At 41.8% G+C, this 21,066-nt stretch overlaps 2 protein-coding genes across 5 annotated transcripts in view; one reads left to right on the top strand and one right to left on the bottom strand.

Moving 5' to 3' along the window:
• macrod1 (mono-ADP ribosylhydrolase 1) overlaps positions 1 to 3,945 on the bottom strand; it is a 143,915-nt gene extending 139,970 nt beyond the window's left edge. For all 4 annotated transcript variants that reach the window (XM_063190812.1, XM_063190811.1, XM_063190815.1 and 1 more), the window contains exons 1-3: positions 3,358 to 3,945; positions 2,893 to 2,976; positions 1,664 to 1,765 (exon numbers count right to left, since the gene is read on the bottom strand). In XM_063190812.1, coding sequence (XP_063046882.1) covers positions 1,664 to 1,765; positions 2,893 to 2,976; positions 3,358 to 3,799 — 628 coding nt within the window. In that variant the 5' untranslated portion in view covers positions 3,800 to 3,945. The remainder of the gene's footprint in view (positions 1 to 1,663; positions 1,766 to 2,892; positions 2,977 to 3,357) is intronic.
• Positions 3,946 to 4,813: 868 nt separating this feature from the next.
• Positions 4,814 to 21,065, top strand: LOC134440556 (fermitin family homolog 3-like). Its single transcript, XM_063190672.1, has 15 exons — positions 4,814 to 5,007; positions 6,815 to 6,951; positions 9,580 to 9,813; positions 10,458 to 10,574; positions 11,699 to 11,867; positions 13,364 to 13,466; positions 14,100 to 14,207; positions 15,468 to 15,593; positions 16,188 to 16,234; positions 16,358 to 16,482; positions 16,795 to 16,901; positions 17,979 to 18,194; positions 19,244 to 19,368; positions 19,574 to 19,715; positions 20,243 to 21,065. Exons 2-15 carry the CDS (start codon positions 6,816 to 6,818, stop codon positions 20,420 to 20,422), a joined length of 1,935 nt encoding a protein of 644 aa, XP_063046742.1. The 5' UTR covers positions 4,814 to 5,007; position 6,815; the 3' UTR covers positions 20,423 to 21,065.
• The last annotated feature ends 1 nt before the right edge of the window (position 21,066 follows it).

Here is a 21,066-nt window from a genome sequence, read left to right on the forward strand (position 1 = left end):
ACCTTTTCCTAAAAATGTATTCCCATAACAAATTGAAAGGATAAACAGCATACGCTTCTTTGCAGAGAAGTAGGAAATGCTAAAAAAAGAGAAAGAATACAATCTCCCTGAAAAATGAAGTAACTTCCATAAATGGATCAATAATAAAAAAGTAACTGCCATGCATACAGATTAAGAGTGAGGCATAACCATTTGTAACTCCTAACATTGCCACGGATATAAACTGCAATTATGGGCCCCATAAATTATGCACTCCGAAGGGCTGCTTGAATGTTGCCCTAACCTTTTCAAAAGCCAAATAATAATAATGGACTCAACAAAACAGCCATAAATTTACTGAGCAGTATGAGAAAACAGAACCACAAGGACTGTTACAGTTTCATGGAAAAGGGCCAAAGTCAAGTATTTCATACTGATTTAAACATAGTGACACCAGGATATTTCCTGTATATCTCTCTAAGCCCATAAAATATTGTGCTTTCTCCATTGAATTTATACACACAATGGACAAATGGGTTACAGCAGATATGTACATTTGTGCATTTGTTTATTGTATTGTAACTCAAAGATTTCAAAGTACAGTAAGTAATTGAAATCACCCTATAAAGTTTCATAAAAACACTCCATCTGGGGTCCACACCTTTCGACTAAAATATTCTCATTCTTGACGGGATCATATTAGTTACCATTCATTGCTACTGAATGTGGAAATATTTTCTCTCTAATCTAAGATCTTCAAAAGTCTGCAAGTCTGCCCCTGACCCTAGTACACCTTCAATTTTAATTGTAAGAGTATATAATTAAAGAAGAATTTGTTCTTGATGAAAAGATCTTGTGGAAGGATTTACAGAAACATAAACTCCATCCAGGCATTTGTAGAGGTTAGTGGGGTGAACATGTTTGGGTGCTGTCACTGTAACATAAATAGGGTAAAACTGGATACACTTTTGGACCCCCCATGCCAGACAAAAAGGTTAAAGTTCATGTGTTGCGATTGGTTCTAAACTTAGTCACAGGAGTTGGTGAAAACTCTGTCTGTTGGTTCATCGCTTCAAATGAAAGCATGACTTGATCTGTTGAATAAAAAATGAAAAGCTTGCTATCTTACTAAAGCTGTCGCAAATTCATTTGCAGAATAGAACAACATCAGCAGTGTGAAATTGCCTCCTCTCCCATCTTGTATTAATTATGCATGAATATGAATTTGCTCAAAATCTCAAAAAAGAAATGCGCCCAGCTGAAAACAGTAAGCTTTTCTTTTTTGCTAGCAAACTATCCTTTGAGGGACTTTATCTGAGCTGGCAGAGGTGAATAAAAGAGAAAGAAAAGAAACGTAAAAAAAAAACAACCACTCATTACGTGTAGTGGAATGTCTGGTATGACTACGTATGTCATATCATGCATTGGTGTTGCACTTACAGTAGTACGTACACCATGAATTTACTTTTTCTTCTACTTTATACATCTCTGTGAAAAATGTTTGTAAATTTTAATCCCTTGTTAGTTCTAATCCCATTCCCTGCTCATCTTGAAATGTTCAGATTAAAGTTTCAGTTTATTTTATTATGGACCATGTACAATTAGAACATAAATGCTCCATTTGTGTGTTCAAAAATGTGCCAGGCTCATTTACACGTCTGCAGTCCAAATGTCCCAAACATACCTGCGTTGACGATGGCATCAATCTCCAGCTTGGTGATGTCTCCTTGAAAGAGGGATATCTTCTTGTTCACCACCTCCTTTGGCTCCACAACAGGCTTCACAGCTACAAAAGAATCAATGCAAATCAAAGCCAGGGTTTCCCTTAGCTCTTTATTTTTAAAGGTGCGCTGTGCAGGAAATGCCCCAAAAAAGGTACTGCAACTATGCTGCTCATTGAAACTGGGTTGCCTATTGCCAAATTTGTTCTTTTCATGAAAGTTTACTACGTAATAAAATAATATTTTCTAGTATGGCCCAAGTACGGCCATTTTTGCAGCTAAAAATTTCTGGGAATTCCAAATGGCGGACCATGGAGAAGATCGCCCTTTTCATGTATGAAAAGTGCAATTTTCCCAGTTATAATGAATACTTAGAATTTGATGGTGGTGGTAAGTATTCATGAAAAAGGTAACATTAGTGAATGGGTAGCATGAATTCTGGAAATAAACAACTACAAATCTTACACAGTGCACCTTTAAAACAGCCCCCTTGACAACAAATACCGATCACCTTGACTAGGTCTCCTGAAAAGATTTGTCTTGTGAATGTAATTTCTCAATTTGCTTGGAGTTTCATGTCATATTTCAAATGAAACTGCAATTGTTAAGTGTCTGATACCGGCCAACCCCCCAACAACTCGACAAACAAAAATGATGTGGGGAAAAACTGAAATCAATCATTAAAAATGTATTTACTGCATATTGCAAAGCATCACAACTACACAGTTGACTCAAAGTGAGTTGCATTCACACACCATCTTTGGTGCAGTCTTCAATGTCATATAGAAACTTCAGAAGTTGTGGGTTGGAAAGTAATTAATAAGTTAAAAGAATGGGGGCCCAGAAGTGGATCCCCAATACATTGTATTGAGAGGGGGCCCCTGTCATATGAATTTGTTGTCTGGGGTCTGGCCAAAGCTGTCAGTGGCCTTGATGTGATATATTAGGCTATTATATTATTTGCTATAGGTTTGCATAGAACTAGGCTGTATCTAAAAGGTGCACTGGCTAAAAGACAACTACAATACGTATTACAAAAGTTCATACAATTACACCCTGCATACATGTAGCCTACTACACCAGGTTATGACTAAGATGTGCTTTGGATGATGAAGAGAAAGCAATCAAATCTAACCAAAATTGTTAGACTAGGCTATCAAAAAAAAAACCATAAATAAACAAAATATATCACCTTCCCAGACAGGTATTTCGTCCAGGGGCACGGAGCCCTTGCAACGTGCCCTTCTCTCCTCCAAAGTTTCATTAAGGAAATCATCTGAAACACAGAAGAAATGGTTCACATTGTTTTATCAAACACTGCTCAGAAAGTAGGCCTATGTAATGTTGTAGGGCACATCATTACCAATTCAGGTTATGGTGTTCATGCAGGCTAGGAAATTCAGGAGCCCACCATAAAACATTTCAAAACGGAATAATTGGCCCAATAAAGAAATTGTGTGTAGATAAATAATTTGCCAAACACTCATAAAGATAAAATCAGCCACATGATAATGTAGTTAAGGTCATGGGGATCAAATAAACAATTTAGGCCTAACTTGTCGGGAGGAGGACAGTCGGTCCCTAGGGTAGGCTACTGAACAAAACAAAAAAAGTCGTTTACAGTCAGCAGGGGTAGCCTACGGTGCAGTGGACTCACCCTTTGCTTTCTGCCAGTCGGTGACAATCTCCGGGGTTTCACTCATGGCCAACATAGTGGTTGTGTGCAGTGTAGCCATTGCGCCCACAGACACTCCAAGGACGCTGAACGCAACTTGGTAACGGGACCTGCTCGTCCAATTGGATGTAGTGGAACTTGAAGTGTGGTGGAATGCTTTGGAGCCTGCTGCTGTGAACTTCCCCAACCTGCCGACAGCGCACCTGTAATAGCCCAGCTCGGAGTTAAGAAGAAGGGACTTTGCTGCTGACCAGCTGTCACTTGCTTGACGGACAAGTAAATGCAGTGTGCGACGGCCCGCAGCGCACCTTATATCAGTAAATGTTGGGCCAGTAAAGGGAAGTCTAGTTCCGAGAACTGAGCGCAATCCAAAGCTGCCCGGTGTTGGTAATCGTGTAGTAAGTTTTGACACATGCAGCGCCATACTGTGTTGTCACACTCACTGACCGGGACAGTTATGCACTACCGGGTTCAGACAGCGCAAGGTCCAGTCCTTGGCACCGGTGCTATTCCTAAATAAGTAGCCTACGCTCAGATCGCGCCACTCCAACCTTCAAACATGGAGCTTGGAGGAAGTTTAGTTCCGTGTAAACATACACTAGTCATCGACGCGCATGAGCCACAAGGAACGTACCACTATTGGAGGGGTGCGCAGAACATATTTAAAAGCCTATAGCGCCTCTCCCGGCGAGAGCACACATAGCTAGCTCTCTGTCGTCTCTGTACACTCCAAAAAAGATGACAGATGATGTAATTGATGTAATTACAACACTACGTGAGCTTGCATAGTTTATAGACCGGTTATTCCACTGTACCTAATGAGGTACACACCATACGAGAAGGCTACTTCTACTTTTGCTTCACACAACTGAAATAATAAATTCCAAATGTGCCAGGTATGCCTACAGCATGATTGCTGAGAACCTGGTAGGCCTAGTAGTGATCAGGCGCAGAACTACAGGGATGGGCGAGGAGGGCATTTGCCCCAGGGCCCGAAGAGATGGCAGGGGCCCTAATGTGACCTTGGCAGGTCGTATGAGGGGCCCTATAAGTGTCTTGCCCTAGGGCACTGTTTATATATTCTCTGTCGCTGATAGTGATAATGCTCCTGTTTCCATTAACACCAGACCAGAGCTGAAGAATACCTTTGGATGATTGCCTATATGCCATGTTTTCCAGCTATGAAAAAAACAATTTCATGATTTTTCTCAGTTTCAATGTTAGTGCAGTTACTGCACTTTGCCTTTGTAGGGCAGTATAATGTAAGCCCAGGCTACAATATGACTGTTTGCCAGTGAGACACACCCAGCGTCTGCAGCATTTTGCGGAGTTTTGTGGTCATACACGGTTCCGTTACATTGAAAAACCTACAAAAGAGGAACCCCCTCCCTCCGCTTGCAAACTTAACACATGCCGCACTCCGACACACCACAAACCGCACTACTCATCAGGCACACACAACCCACCACCGCCTAGAGAGACACACAGAGAGAAAGAGCCTCTATATTCATATGACAGGAGCCTTGTACATTATTGCAAGTGGTCCCTTGTGAGATACCTGATCATCCAACCAAGAGGGAACCAGCTGAAGGACACACCAATTAGGGCTCCTGAGACTGTGCCATCGGTCAGGTAAGGAGACTTTTATAGAAGTAGGCCTATTAGTATTTGGATGAGCAGCCTTAAGGTGACTTTGGGTGGAGGAACCAAGGCAAGTGTCTTTCTTTATAGAAAAAGGATTGATATGACAACAGTAATGTAATGTAATGTAATAACAACAGGCAGCACAATTTCAATTGAATTCATTTTGTTACTGTCAATTTCAAATGATGCTCAATTAATATGTCTGAATATCAGTTGGTAGCATTAGATATTCACACAGCCCGTAATGTAGCCAATTCAACCATCCTCTAACATTTTACTTTTGAACTGTGAACAAAATGGGACAACAATATTTAAACAATTAAACACAAAAAAACAGAACTATAGCTGTATAGCTATGGCGTAACATCACATTGCACAGTTCACCAAAAGGTTGGACGGATGGATGGATGAACTACACACATGGAGGAGGTTATTTCTTTCTTTGTTTAAATTTAACCATCAATATTGGGCTGTGCAAACACAGTAAGGGGGGGGATGTCAGTGTTAATTCAACATATATTTTAACAGTATTTCAACAGAGTCGATTCAGCATCTCCTACAGCGTTTTGGGTCCCCGATTAACAATAATTAATAAATTAACGTGGTTATTTTTTTACTGGCTGTCTATTGAATGAAACACACAGCAATTCTAAGAAGTGACGTGACAACTGGACTTGTTTTTATCACTGACACACATGCACAAGCGCAGGCACCAGGCAGCGGCAGGCAGGGTGTGGATCTGTGATGCTGACTGAAAGAGGAAGCATGAATCCATGTGATTGTCTCTTTTTAAAAAAACTTAGAAACAGGAAGGGTTTGTCACCTTTAGCTTGACAGGCCTCAGAATAACCCATGCATATAGTGTGTGTGTGTGTGTGTGTGTGTGTGTGTGTGTGTGTGTGTGTGTGTGTGTGTGTGTGTGTGTGTGTGTGTGTGTGTGTGTGTGTGTGTGTGTGTGTGTGTGTGTGTGTGTGTGTGTGTGTGTGTTTCCAGTTACAGATATGTTACGTGTTTTGTTTTCACATCCTCACGTCCACTCACATATACTTAGGTTGATATCAGGTTGATTCATCCATGCTTAGGTTCACACACTGGCACAGTAATTTGCTCTGATATCAAACAAAGTAAAAACGATTTACTTGAAGGCAGCATCATATGCATGACATGACATGAGTCATAATAGTGTCATTACAGTGTCATGACACAGTCATGGACGAGTCATATATATTATGTCAGTGTCATAAACGTTTCATGGTCATGAACATTGGACATGGACATTGGTCATGAACATTGGACATGGACATTGGTCATGGTCATCGTTAGGGCTGTCTTTACCATAACTGAATGTCGCTTAATGGCAATCATAAATGTTTATGACATGGACATAATGTTTATGACACAACTATGTTGTGTGTTATGACACTGTCATGTCAAACATGTGACACCACCATCAAGTAAACTTACCAACACTCCTTGTACCAGACCCTGGTGTCATTTTCATTCTGCAAACCTAGCATCACTTCTGAGCGTTTCTGTTTTGTTTCACGCTGTTTATTTCTGTGAACATCTAGAGCGCAACAATATTCTCAGTCAAATTGTCAAAGCGTTGGCATAGAACATTGAAATTGTGTTGATATAGATGACAATAATCACAGAGAGAGAGAGAGAGAGAGAGAGAGAGAGAGAGAGAGAGAGAGAGAGAGAGAGAGAGAGAAAACACACATATACACTCACACACAAAGCACACATGAGCACACCCACTGTATAACTAAATGCTTTTAACTTCTTCACTCAGAATGGCGGCGTGGGATCTGGCGATAGCCGTTGATGACGTGGGCGAAAACTCAACCCCAGTGGTCATCAGTGTCACCATCAGCGTAACCTCTGACCTCCACATCGGGGGAGTCATCCTGAAGGTCGTGGAGAAGACCAGTAAGTGTCCCACAGATACCAACCCCTTCCCCCTCCTTCTACCCTCTCTTCTCTAACTCAAGCCAGCTATGATGGATTCTCAATATGGTAATCAAGATTTTTTTTTTCAAATGTCACCAATGCAGCCAAGCTGTGGCTCTAACGGCTGGGCACTGGACTGCTACACGTGCGACCCGGGTTCGATTCCCAGCCTGGGTCATTTCCTGATCCTTCCCTGTCTCTCTCTCCCATCTCGCTTCCTGTCTCTCCTCCACTGACCTATCTGAAAAATCATTTTTAAAAAATGTCATCAATGCAACAAAGTGGAATCAATTCCGGTCTCCTAAATGGGAGTGACTTCTTAAGTTTTCCCCATTGAGCTCCATTCATTCTGAATCCCTGCTAGTCTATAGGGGCACAGCAGCTCACAGACATGGCTTTTTAGAACCTTATATATCACATTGACTCCCTAAGAAGCTCCGTATGAACCTCCTCCTCCTTAGCAAGCATCTCTGGGGTGACCACAACTACACTGTACAACACTGCAGCCAGTTAAATGTTAAAAAGTAAGTACCCCTGCTGCCATACATTTGTAAGTTTACTCAACACAAGACTTAGCTCAACTCGAGGCTTTCTCAAGTTGAATTAACTTACAAACTTTTTTTTACCTTTAACTGGCTGCAATGCTCTACAGTGTAGGTGTAGGCCATCAGTGTGACCAGTGAATCCACATTAGGGGAGTGATCCGATGGTCGAGAAGACCAGTAAGTGTGTCCCATAGATCAGTGGTGGTTCTCAAAGTGGGGTGTGCACACCCCTGGGGGTCATCGCCTCATTGGCATTGCGTCTGTGGAAATCATTGTTATGAATGCAGCAGATGAGCGGGGTTAAATCCCGATGGATCTCTGACATTTTTGGTATGATTATGAGATGGTCCGTTGGAAAAGCTCTGCTCTATTACCAGGCGCGCACACTAGTGCCAACAAGATTAAGCTACACAGAGTCACTGGACTGTGTAGCAAGAGCGACACGAGCGATAGAAGCAAAAGAGTAACCCTGTTAAAAGCACACTCCAATTGGCTGTGGCGGCTGTTACCGAACCGCGACATCGCTCATTTGCATAATATTCTCTGAAGTTCAACTACAAACTGGTGCTTAAATTGCCTCTAGTCGCCCAAATCGCTTTTGTCTCTTCGGTTGTCAGTGACTCAATACAAATTCATATACTTCCTTTGCCGAAGTCGCTCAAGTGGCGTTTGATGTGTTTGTGTCATTAGAGGTCCCCAGCTGAGAAAACAACTGACAGCCCTTGTCTTTTCTCTTACACAACCCTGTGGGACTATAACTAGGGATGTGGGTCATGCCAGAGTCAGAGGACACCCACGCTGGTGTCACGGTGAACTGAACACTGTGTGAACTGTGTGTGTGTGTGTGTGTGTGTGTGTGTGTGTGTGTGTGTGTGTGTGTGTGTGTGTGTGTGTGTGTGTGTGTGTGTGTGTGTGTGTGTGTGTGTGTGTGTGTGTGTGTGTGTGTGTGTGTGTGTGTGTGTGTGTGTGTGTGTGTGTGTGTGTGTGTGTGTATGGGGGCTGAATTGGCAGCTGACAGCATCATGACACAGCATGACACCATTAAGTGAATGAGTGGGTGCAAAGGGAATTTCAGTACTATGCAAGCTTTTTGTGCACGCGGTTGAAATGTGGAGTGACGTCAAAGATTGAGAAGTCAGCTTTGTTGTATAGATTACACAGAGGATGTGACAGTGCAATGTGCCCTAGTCCCACAGTGGACACCCTCTCAATATAGACTAAACAATCCAATAACAACACAAGGCAATGAGGAAGAGAAGAACACATGTACTGTAAAGTAACTGTTTAAGTAAGTAAGTAAGTAAGTAAGTATGCCCATTATTATCGCAGTGGGGAGCACATGAATTTCCCCACTGTGGGATAATAAAGGGCATACTAACTAACTTACTTACTTACTTACTTACTTAAACAACCTCAATCAATTTACATTTCTTTTCTTGGCTCCCATCTCAGAGGCGAAAGAGACTGATCTGATGATAGCCTTACTGTGAGGAAGATGGTCTTACGATCGAAAGGTTGCCGGTTCAAATCCCATAACAGTGGGAAGAATGTGTGTGGGAGAGTAAATTCTCCTGGCGCGCCCTTGAGTGAGGCATCTGACCTCACATTGCTCCATAGGGACAGTCTCTGTACTGTACTTCAATAACTGCAAATCACTCAGCTAGCTGTAATGTTAAGTCATGCTATGCAATACAAGTCCATTTGAGGAGCTCTTCATTTTTATTTCTATTTATTTCTTTTTTCTCTTCTCCTGCCTCAGAGGTGAAGCGAGACAGGTCTGTCAATGGCCTTGTGGTCCCATTGGAACATTTTGATGGAACTAGAGCTAGAACTATTGGTTAATCTCATGATCGGGCACAATTGTAATGTGTTTATATTTATTTGTATTTATTTATTTATTTATTTTTCTCCTCTTCTGCCTCAGAGGTGAAGCGAGACTGATTCACCTATGGCCTGTGATGGGAATTAACCTCATGATAAGCCACAATTGTAATGTGTGTTTCAATTTTATTTGTTGTAATGCCTGTTCTATTTTATTTCTTTATCTCCTCCTCTGCCTCAGAGGTGAAGCGAGACTGGTCCGACTATGGCCTGTGGTGGGAGCAGAAGCAGCGGTGGCTGCTGCAGACGGCCTGGACGCTGGACAAGTGTGGCATCCAGGCGGACGCCAAGCTGCTCTTCACGGCCCAGCACAAGCCCCTGCGACTGGGCCTGCCCAACGGCACCACCCTGAGGATGAGGGCCAGCTTCTCAGCCCCCGTCTTCAGAGCAGTGCTCAACATCTGCAAGGTCTTGAGTGAGTAGCCTTTCGTAGTTACACAACTTTATTTGCTGGTGTAGAGTTGAATGACTTTCTCTTGAATGCACAATCAGTTGTTAAAACTTTTAATAAATGGTTGACTTTTGAACAGTGCTGACCATCTGCAAGTTCTTGAGTGAGTAGTTTGTATCATCATAATGCACGCCATTCCACCAGTGGAACAGTAGGAGTCATTGAAGAGACTACTACTAACCTACTACAACATTACAAAGAGCTTTAAGTAATTCATTACAACTTGGGGATTGCCATTCTAGTAAGAGCAAATTTATAACAGGGGTCATGTCTTGACAGATTAACTAAGCAATTTATTTTCCAGGTGTCCTTCTCTTTTATTTATCTTTTATAAATGTACAATCAGTCCTTAAAGCTTTTAACAGCTGACGTTGCTGTTTAGTAAGCAAACGAGGGACTAAAACTATTGTCAGTGTCACAGACATACAGTATCCTGTGACAACATTGACTTCATTTGATTATGGATGTATATTTTTCTCTTCTTTTCTTTTCAATTCTTCTGTTCTGTCCCACTGTGTTCTCATCTGTTATGTTCTATTCTGAGGTTGTCTGACCTTTTCTGTTGTTCTGTTCTCTCCTATTCTCCTCTGCTCTTCTCTGTCCAAAAGACATTCGTCACCCTGAGGAGTTGTCCCTTCTCCGACCTGTGGAGGAAAAGAAGAAAAAGAAAGACTCCAAGTCTGCAGAGGAGATCTATGACATCACAGATGTCCCCTTAACCTCCGGTGGGTACAGTAGACGAAGCAGCATTGTCCTCAAAGAGCACTACACAGGGTTGCTGACAGCTTTTCCCGGGCCTGGGACAAAGTCATCTGAAAGCCCCCGGGCCCGGGAGAACTGACCCCTTTTGTCCCTCCCTGTCGGCTCCCTGGCACTACGCACTACGCCTTTGCCTCTATAATCTTTCATTGTCCTCTCCAGGCCTGCCAAAAAGAAGGCCAAACAGGTCTGTTGTCCCAGACTCTAGGAGAGGGGGCTCCTAGAATTGGATCCCTTCATAGTAAAAGATAAATGCAGTGTTAATTCAACATGAAAAGACTACTTTGAGAGTTTTGAATTAACACTGCATTTTTTTTTACTGTGTGTTACATTGTATGTATTGAGGGGGGCTCTGAGATGGTTTTGTCCTGGGCCCGGCAAAAGCTGTCAGCGGCCCTGGTCCTGTCTCTGTTTGTGCGGTTGCTACCTTGGTCAGGACACCCTGAAAGATGAGAGATGCAATATCTCAATGGGGCCTTCCTGGATAAATAAAGGTCAAATAAACCGTCCTTATATCATTTTGTCAAACTTCATTTATTTTAAGTGGTGTTGTGGTATTGTTTGTCTGGTACTGTTGCAGACATTTTGTCTAAATTGAATAAAAGGAGCTTTTGAGATTGCCTCAGTATCATTTTACACTGAAATCTGGTAGTTTATCTATTCAGCTTACATTGCACAATAAAGTACTACTCTGACACTGAGATTTTTTTTATTGGAGACAGAAGACAATTTGATACAGAGAGGCTAGATGAAAAGACATTTCGTATTTAAATCGGTAACACAGAGGAAAAAGATGCTATTACACAACAACAAATTACCACATACAACAAGCATACTTTTTTTATTACCCAGTACGGTTATGCAATGCACTGGCTGCAGAGAGAACACATCCTTGTACCTACAGAATAAATAGTGTACATAGTGGTCTATAATATTCTAAAACCATAATGGTGTATGGTTTTACAATGAGGCAAATTGTGTCCAATTATGTTGTTTTGTTGTAGGCCTATGTAATTCCATTGAGTTGTATCTTTCCTTGAGATGTGGTTTTAAACTAAACACAATCTTTGGTTTGTATGTGATTTCACAGCATCAGTTCAATGCTTGTACAATGGGATGCCGGCTCACTTCGCCGACTCTCCCAAGACAGAGGCCGTCTACAAGATGCTGTCCTCCAGCCAGCCCTCTCCTGCTCCTGAGACTCTGGCCAAGCTCTACAGGCCTGCCAGCATAGTGGACAAGACCCACATCCACACCAGGTACAGTGTTGGCTCCCAAACTTTTTTTTCTTGGGACCCAGGTGTATATTTTAAATGGGCATAACACCTTCTTGACCCAAGAAGTCAATGGGCATTCTTCATGAATCACAAAATATAGGTGTTTTCATATACCATTATTGAATGTTAATAAGAATATTTTTATGAATGAATGAATGAATGAATGAATGAATGAATGAATGAATGAATGAATGAATGAATGAATGAATGACTAACAGTTAGTATTACTGCAGTTTTAAACTATGTTAAACAGTAGGCTAATTGAATCAGCAACAATACATTCAGTAAGTGGCAGCTATTTTGAGGTTAGATTTGAGGTTAGATTTTGAGGTTTTGAGTTGACCGTGAGCTAGGCAAGAATGTGAGGTGACTCAAAAAAAAAAGTCAGCGGGTCCTGACCCCGTCTTTGGGACACAAATGAGGTACAGTCAGGGCTATTTCAAAGTATTTGGGGAATGCAAACAGGGGGGGGGGCTTTTTCTCTCCAAATTATTGGAAAAGGTCCCCCTCTCGAGGCATTTTGATAGCAATATAATTGCTGGTTTTTTGCCATAGAATGGGGGGGGGGGGGGGATCCTCACTCACAAAGTTGCCATTGCTGTCATTTACATACAAGTAGTACATAACAAGTTATTGGAGGGGACTGGAGTGTTCAGCTGGGGGCCCTAGGTAATTGCCTAGTTGGCTTGCGTGGTGGTGACATGCCTAGATACAGTATACAGTGGCAGGTACTGCAGGTACTGCATAGCCTGCTGGGAAGTCCTGCTGGTTGGACATGACACTTCCTCCCGAGACTGAAATAACGCCACCTGTCACCGCATTTAGCTCATCGTCGAGAACACTGTGTGTGTACGACCTGCATGACTTCTTCTGTGTGTGTGTGCATGTGTGTGTGTGTGTGTGTGTGTGTGTGTGTGTGTGTGTGTGTGTGTGTGTGTGTGTGTGTGTGTGTGTGTGTGTGTGTCTGTGTCTGTGTTTGTGTGTGTGTGTGTCTTCTGTTAGCTTTACAATCTGCAGACTTTTAAATGACAACAGTAAACTTTGCAGTTTTAATTCAACACTCTTCAGTGTTGGTTCTATTAAGTGTTCAACTAAGTGTTGAAGAAACACTCCAAAATTTACTGTGCAGTTCAGTTTTTCACCACGTCTAATTATTGTGCACATTGACATAATGACACTATAAATTAAAACATAACAATCAGATAATTAAGCGCTTGTCTCGCTCTTGTATGCACAGGTGGCTAGATTCTTTATATAGACTAAATGATTATTAATTAAATTAGATAATTGCTATTGGATGATTAATTATGAATAGATAATGAAATGTCTGCCTCCTTCTCGTACTCACAGGTGGCTAGATTTTTTATATAGACTAAATGATGGTTAATTAAATTAGATAATTGCTATTAAATAACTAATTATGAATAGAAAATTAATGACTGTATAATGAAATGCCTTTCTCCTTCTCGTATGCACAGGTGGCTGGACTCTTCGCGCTCCCTCATGCAGCAGGGTATTCAAGAGAACGACAAGCTGTGGCTCCGCTTCAAATACTACACCCTGTATGACCTGGAGCCCAAGGTGTGTGTCACAGTCGAGGATGGATTAGTCAGTGCATGGACCAACCGGGCCCAGGCCCAGAGGCCCAAGACTCAAGGGGGCCCTGAAGCCCATGCCTCTATATTTCTCGTAGTGTGTTAAAATCACACTTTTAACAACTGTATTTTCAAATGTTCTTGGGAGACTAACCCCCAACCCCCCAACAATATAGAGTCCACAACATCTGGCCTAAAAGCCTTACATTTTTATGAACTAACACTGTTCATGGAAGGGGGCCTTTCTTGTTGTCTGGCCCAGGGGCCCATGAAGTCATATTCTGGCCCTTGTCACAGTGTGTGTCAGCCATCACTCACTCTAAGTTTAATTGTTTCCCCTGCTGGAAGTAAATTGTGAATGAAGGCATGAGGGAAAGTGTCATTTAATGTCATTGGGATGAACTTGTCTATCAATCTTAGCAAATAGAGTTCCTACATCACTCTCTTTCTCCCTTACTTGCTCTCTCTCACTTTATCTCTCTCTCTCTCTCTCTCTCTCTCTCTCTCTCTCTCTCTCTCTCTCTCTCTCTCTCTCTCTCTCTCTCTCTCTCTCTCTCTCTCTCTCTCTCTCTCTCTCTCCCTCCCTCTCTCTCTCTCTCTCTCTCTCTCTCTGTATCAGTATGACATAGTGCGGTTGACTCAGATGTATGAGCAGGCTCGCTGGGCCATCCTGCTGGAGGACATTGACTGCACAGAGGAGGAGATGATGCTGTTTGGGGCTCTCCAGGTGACACCACAATACAACACACACAACAGAGGAACCGAGTACAAACACACAGTCAAACACTAAGAGAATGCAACACAGAGACAGAACAGTATCAGAACATAGCATAAAATAGAATAGAACACACAAGCACAACAGAAACATTACAATTTTACTTCAATCCAAATTACTTACAGCTACAGGGTATTAGTTACAGTCCCCGGAGCAGTGTGGGGTTAGGAGCCATGCTCAAGCGTACCTCAGCAATGGAATGGGATAGAGAGTAGGATTTGAACCTGTAACCCTCTGATCTAAAGCCCATCTCCTTAACCACTAGGTCACACCTGCCCCAAACAGAACCATAACAGAACGATGGGTGCAGATCCCGGTAGGACGGATTTCTTAATAGCATGAATTGTCCCCCTCCAAAAAAAAGATACTCTAAATTTTGGGAAAAATACACCCTCTTTGGAACTATCCAGGTGACAGAATAGAACTGAATAGGCAACAGACAGAATAGCACAGAATAAAATGGGTCAGAACAGAACTACCCACACGTGAGTCACCATCTCCACATCCTCTTAGTAATGAGCACCACACTACCATAATATATGAATAATGATGATTTAGCCACAATCGACACTGAGGCGTATAACACCAGATTGAGAAAGTAGCCTACATTAATAGTTTATCAATAGTTCATTTATCTGATTCTGTCTGTGCTCTCACCACAACTGATTTTCTATAATTAGCACATCCACCTTGGATGATCAGATGCAGGCCAATTGAATTGTCTAAGACAGATGCGGCAAGACTTTAACTTTCTGAACCTGGAATAGCCACCTAAGGACAGATGAGGACAGAACCGCCCACAAAATGACTTATTCTGATGAGTCACCATGTCCTCACAATGACAGCCAGTTGCCAGGAAAAAAAATAAACGATGATTGACTTAATTATGGATAATCCGGGATTATGGTCAAATTCATTTCCATGTGGAGGCAAACCAGGGGATTAAAAATAAGATTTCATTAAATGAATACGATATTTGTGCTTTCGAATAACACAGTTTTAGTGGCTTAATCCATTAATACCATTTGTACACAGTATATTGGTATATCTTAATACATACCTATTAATAGATCTATTTTCAGCATTTTAGTGTCCAAAATCCCAGAATGAACTCTTACCTCCTGTTCCCACTGCCTTAGCTGTATAGTAACTCATGTGTTATATTATGTCATCATAGCTGAAATAATGATTACCTGTCCTTGTTGTTCTCAGTACCATATTGGTAAAGTGTCCCAGTCGGACGCCCAGGCCGTGACCGCTGGCCTGGAGGACCTGGACTCAGCCCTGCAGTCTCTGGAGGTCAAGATGGGGGTGGAGAGCAGTGCCAATGACATCCTGGTGAGGACTCAACCATAACCAAAACAGAGAGAGAATGTGCACACGTCAGTAACACAGGTGCTGGACCAAACAGAAGATAACTGAAAGGAAATATTAAAGGTCCTTTGATGAAGGACCGAGCGTCTGAAATGCTGTCCCAACTTTTTGGGAGCATGGAACAGTGTTGCGGACCTTTATCATTTCCTTTCAAGAACTTAAACATGACACATGATAAGTTTTACTGTAACACGTACTATGTAGGCCACACATACAGTGACACATCATAATGACAGTTTTAGTGCAACATGTGGGCAACAAATACAATGATACTGATCCTGATTAATCATATCAGTCTTGCTTTGTGGTGAAATAATGTGTGACCCCAGACTGTGATATATTCTGCTAATGAAACTGTGAGTTTTCTTCAATGCTCCTCGTACTGTGAATTGTGCTACACGTCTTGGTGGCTCAACACACTACACTACACAATACACAAAGCACAATACAATAATGCACAAATTCACCGATCACATACTGTGTTAATATACACAGATACTGGATATGTTTACGTAATACTATACAGATACTACTTTGTATGTATTCTCTGATTTTCAGGAAAATATGACTGCTCCAGAATTGAATGACTACTTGAAAATCTTCAGGTGAGATGAACAGGCTGGTTATTTTTTTCATTATTGTTTCTTGCATTGTCCCTTATGCCAAATTTAAGATTTTTCCTTGTTCATCTTGTTTCTTATGTCCATTTGCTTGGTCCACTTGCTTAGGCCGAAGAGGATGACGCTGAGAGCTTACAAGCAGTACTGGTGCAAGTTTAAAGACACATCAATCTCCTATTTCAAGAGTCAGGAGGAAAGCACCGGAGAGCCCATTCAGCAGATGAACTTAAAAGGTAAACACAGGGGGCAAAGAGGCTCAGTGGGCTAGGGTGCTGCACCATTACACTGGGGACCCAGGTTCGATTCTGACCCTGGACCATCCCCATTCCACATCTCTCTATCTCCCCACTCACTTCCTGCCTCTTTCTCACTGTCCTGGCTGCATAATATAGTGTAAAATCCCCCCAAACTCTTTTTTAAAAGGTAAACACAGAAATGCTCCAAAAGAAAAAAAAGGATGATTTATTATTCCAAAGGGTCTCAGTTTACCTGGACTCTGACACTGTTTGCAATATAAAAACGACTGTAAATGCCTTCCCCTCCAGGTAGTGAAGTGGCCCCAGATGTGAATGTTGCTGGGCAGAAGTTCTGCATCAAGCTGCTGGTCCCAGCACCTGAGGGCATGAACGAGGTCTACCTGCGCTGTGAAAATGTAAGCAGCCTCTTACCATAACTGTCAAACTTTTGCTGTGAATGTGAAACCAGACCTTCAGGCAAGATAGGCTGGATAGAAATACTTTCCAGAATAGGTACACTGTCAGAGCTCCATTTTCTAGCTCCATTGAACTGCAACAAATATTACTGTACTGTGTTTTTTTTTCCCCTTCTCCATACACGGTTCAGAACAGGAAGGTCCCCAAGGGGGAACTAGAGAAAGAGAAACGAAAACATGCCTTATAATTCTCATTCAATTTCCCTCACCGTTACTTTTTGTTTTGGTGTGGGAGGTTGCACTGGCTACCACAGCTTTGTTAAAGGCATAGTTTAGTTATAAAGTAGTAAGGGGTGAAACAGAATGTTTCAGAGTGCTCAAAACAAATGTTATTGCAAATGTTACTACATAATTAAAGGCCTATATAATCACAAATTGACAATAGGCAGATGAATGTTTATTGTTCTTTACATTTCTATACTCATTCAAGGAGGCCAGCATCAAAAAAAGCTTTAATGGTTAAACATACCCTTAATCACATCACAGAGACAAGCATCTGAAGTGGCTAGTCAGATATTCAGGGCACCTATTGGTCTTCGTCCTTGCTTCACTTCATCTTTGCTACTGTGGCTTGTGTACTTAGCCCTGTTATGACTTTGCTTTTTTCTTTTCTTGCTGAAATGACTTTCTTGTGGTTTATGTTCATGTTGATGCACATCTGTGTACAGTACTGTTAATACCAGAGTGATTGGCTGGACTTTATGTAAAGTGTGATGAACTAGATTAGTGGATCTCAACCTTTTTTGAACAAACACCCTCTTGACTTCAGCATAAGCCTGCTGACGCCCCCCTTATCTGTAAAGCCTCCGTTGAGAAACACAAAACGACTTGTAGATGCACAGTACCTGATTGCATGAACTTGTACATATGTATTAAGTGTATGTGGTATGAGTGAATCTGTGCATTATGTATGTGTTGTGTGTACTGTATTGTGTGTGTAGTATCCTGCTGAACAGTGGACCCATTCCATCTGGTAATACAAAAAAGAATACTAAAGTTACTCTACTCCTTTTCCAGGAGAAGCAGTACGCCAAGTGGATGGCTGCTAGCAAACTGGCCTCCAAAGGTCTGACCATGGGCGACAGCTCCTATGACAACGAGGTGAGGAGCATCCAGACCTTCCTGGCCATGCAGCGCTCCAACCCTGGAGCCCAGGTGGCCCAGAGCGACGACACCATCAACACCCTCAGCCTGGTGTCGCCGCGATACCACAAGAAGTACAAGGCCAGACAGGTACTATAGAAATTGAATATTGAGTTGGCCTATGTTCTTTCAAACCCTACATTGGGAATTGAGAATATACAGTACCTGGGCTCTGCCCAAGTAGATGCGATGGAGGAGAGGGAAGAAGAGATGGTTGGACAGGGAAGCAGAGAGTATTGCTGTGAGAAAAATGAGGGTAATAGTGGGGCTGGGAGCTCAAAATAGGTTATTGTTTGGCTAGGTGTGTGTGCAGGGCTGGATTTATAATCTGGCACACAGGGCATTTTCCTGGTGGGCCTACAATCCTCAGGGGCCGATGCTTTTGTTCAGGTTCAGGTTTGTTGCCAAGACCCTGACAGTTGGAACCGTATATGTTGTTCATTTGTGGTGTTAATTCCATAGATGAGGGAGTAAAATTTAACATGCTAGTCGGTTCTACAGTATTCTTCAAGGGTTCACTACTGATATTACAACACATTAACACTCTGACTTCTTTAGGATGTGGACCACCGACTTACGTTACATTTAAATATTTGGTTATTTGTAATAGGAGTTTATAACAGTTGCCTAGAAGGAGGGTTCACTCAAAATATATTGTTCTACTTTTTAGACTGCTGACCAAAGTATAAGTAAACTGAAAAAAAAGTAATACGATGCAAACATATTGGCTAGATGGACACGGTCTGTGTTAAATTGTTAGACCGACCAGAAACATAGTGCCATATATTTTCTCTAACTTTAAATTACTTTGATCCATCAAATGGAGAGCATGGTGCTTGGGGAAAGTCATTATGTCACGAAAGCAGAGGAGAGCTCTCCAAAAGTGATTTGAAGGGTCTGACATTGCACAGAGATTCATATATCATACCAAGGATAACAGAATATTAAGAACCAAATATGCTTTGAAGGAGCGCTCATTTATCATGCAACAGACTCTCTCCATCCATCACTGATAAAACATTTTAAGTAGCTTAACTGTTTGACATTGTTAATAGGAAGTCGCAAAGGGATATTAGCTCATTATATTTTTCAATGAAGGACAAAGCCAACATTCTCTCTCTCTCTCTCTCGCTCCCTAGCTCACACCACGGATTCTAGAGGCTTACCAGAATGTGGCCCAACTCTCCTCGTCTGCAGCCATTTTGAAGTTCCTACAGATCTGGCAGGCTCTACCTGACTTTGGAATTTCATATTTTATGGTCAGGTAAGAGCTTTCAGGTTTTACTGACTTTAACTACAGTATAACTACATCAGATATAGATAACATTGACCTCTGTAGTTGTAATTGTAGGCAACTTTTAATTGCTTACAACCACACTCCTTTGACTAAGATGACCTTGATAAATGAGGTATGAGTACAGTGACCTCTCTGTGTTCATCACATCAAAAAAATGTCCATTTCTTCTTAGATTTAAAGGCAGTCGGAAGGATGAGGTGATGGGCATTGCAAACAACCGCCTCATCCGTATAGATCTGGGGGTTGGGGACGTGGTGAAGACTTGGCGGTATAACACCATGAGACAGTGGAACGTCAACTGGGACATTAAGCAGGTGAGCTTATTAATGTGCAAAAGTTAGGCTGTTAGCAAATGAACACAACAACAATCAACCAAGGTGACACCACAACCTCATTGGCAGAAGTAAAAATAACATGGAAAACTTTTTCACACAGAAATGTAACTAGGCACTACTCATTGACATACGTTTTAGTTCAAATGTGGTATAGTAACACCTGTTGTCCTTTCCCACTAATCTGTGTTGTATCATAATTGGCAAAGGCTGAAAAGGCAAAAATACTGTATAAAGTATGTTGTGTGGTGTTTGAAACATCCTATTACATTACATATCAGTCTTTTCATGGGTACAGTGGTTTTATACTTGTAGTTTCAGATTGGAAAATCAGATATCTCCGACTAATCAGGGAAAATCTAATTTACACAGTACATTTTGCAGTGGTAATTCAACACTTTAGAGAGTTGGTCCAACTTGAGGAGTGGTACATGTTACTCTAGGTGTTGAATTAACACTTCAGATTTTACAGTGTGTACTGCGTGTACTGTACATGTCATTGTGATCAGGTGGCGATCGAGTTTGACGGGCACATCAACATTGCTTTCGGCTGCTGCAATGCGGACTGCAAGACGGTCCATGAGTACATCGGCGGCTACATCTTCATGTCTACGCGAGGCCGCGACCAGAGCGACACCCTGAACGAGGAGCTCTTCCATAAACTCACCGGGGGCCACGAGGCCCTCTGAGATACACACAAACACACACACACTTGGTGTGGAGACTGGAAACACAATAGGAAGAATTTATCACTTCGAGTTCCTCACATCAATATCAAGCCTTCACTTGCATAAGCATTTCATGTGGGCTGTATTTGGTGTGTGGTCAGTTTGAAATATATATTATATACATAAATCACACAAGTTGTTCATACTGCTTTTTTATCTAGTCATAAAAAATAATGTAATGTACTGTATAGTTAGTTTTGAAAATGGTACGTCTTGATGTATTGTCTAAACGTTTTTTTGTTATATTAAGCCAACACCCCTTCACAACCCCTGTATGATTCAGCACATGACTGTTACCAGGAGGAAACTGTTACACCAGCCAGTGGAATATTACAGGGACTGTTTTCCCCCCCTAACTGTTAAGATATGGTGCTCTCTCCACTCCACAAATAGACATGGTCACACCCTCTCGATTTTCATTTCTTCAAGGAACTCAGAAAAGGAAGTAGCATTTGGTAACACCATAAAAGGATTCCTTGATCAACACCAAAAAGGGCTCTTCATCCAATTCAGATAACAAGCAAAAAAACATTAACCTTTCTGTTTTCTGCTGCCAACCCAGTCTGGATCTCTTTGACAAAATCAAATAAACAGAATATCCATAC

Source organism: Engraulis encrasicolus, chromosome 23 (genome assembly GCF_034702125.1).
Source record: "Engraulis encrasicolus isolate BLACKSEA-1 chromosome 23, IST_EnEncr_1.0, whole genome shotgun sequence".
Classification (NCBI taxonomy): Eukaryota; Metazoa; Chordata; class Actinopteri; order Clupeiformes; family Engraulidae; genus Engraulis; species Engraulis encrasicolus.

Coding starts and splice junctions, on each gene's coding strand:
- LOC134440556 (XM_063190672.1), top strand. CDS start 6,816: ATGGCGGCGTGGGATCTGGCGATAGCCGTTGATGACGTGGGCGAAAAC. Junction 10,575..11,698: donor AGATGTCCCCTTAACCTCCG/GTGGGTACAGTA, acceptor GTGATTTCACAG/CATCAGTTCAATGCTTGTAC. Junction 19,716..20,242: donor TCAACTGGGACATTAAGCAG/GTGAGCTTATTA, acceptor CATTGTGATCAG/GTGGCGATCGAGTTTGACGG.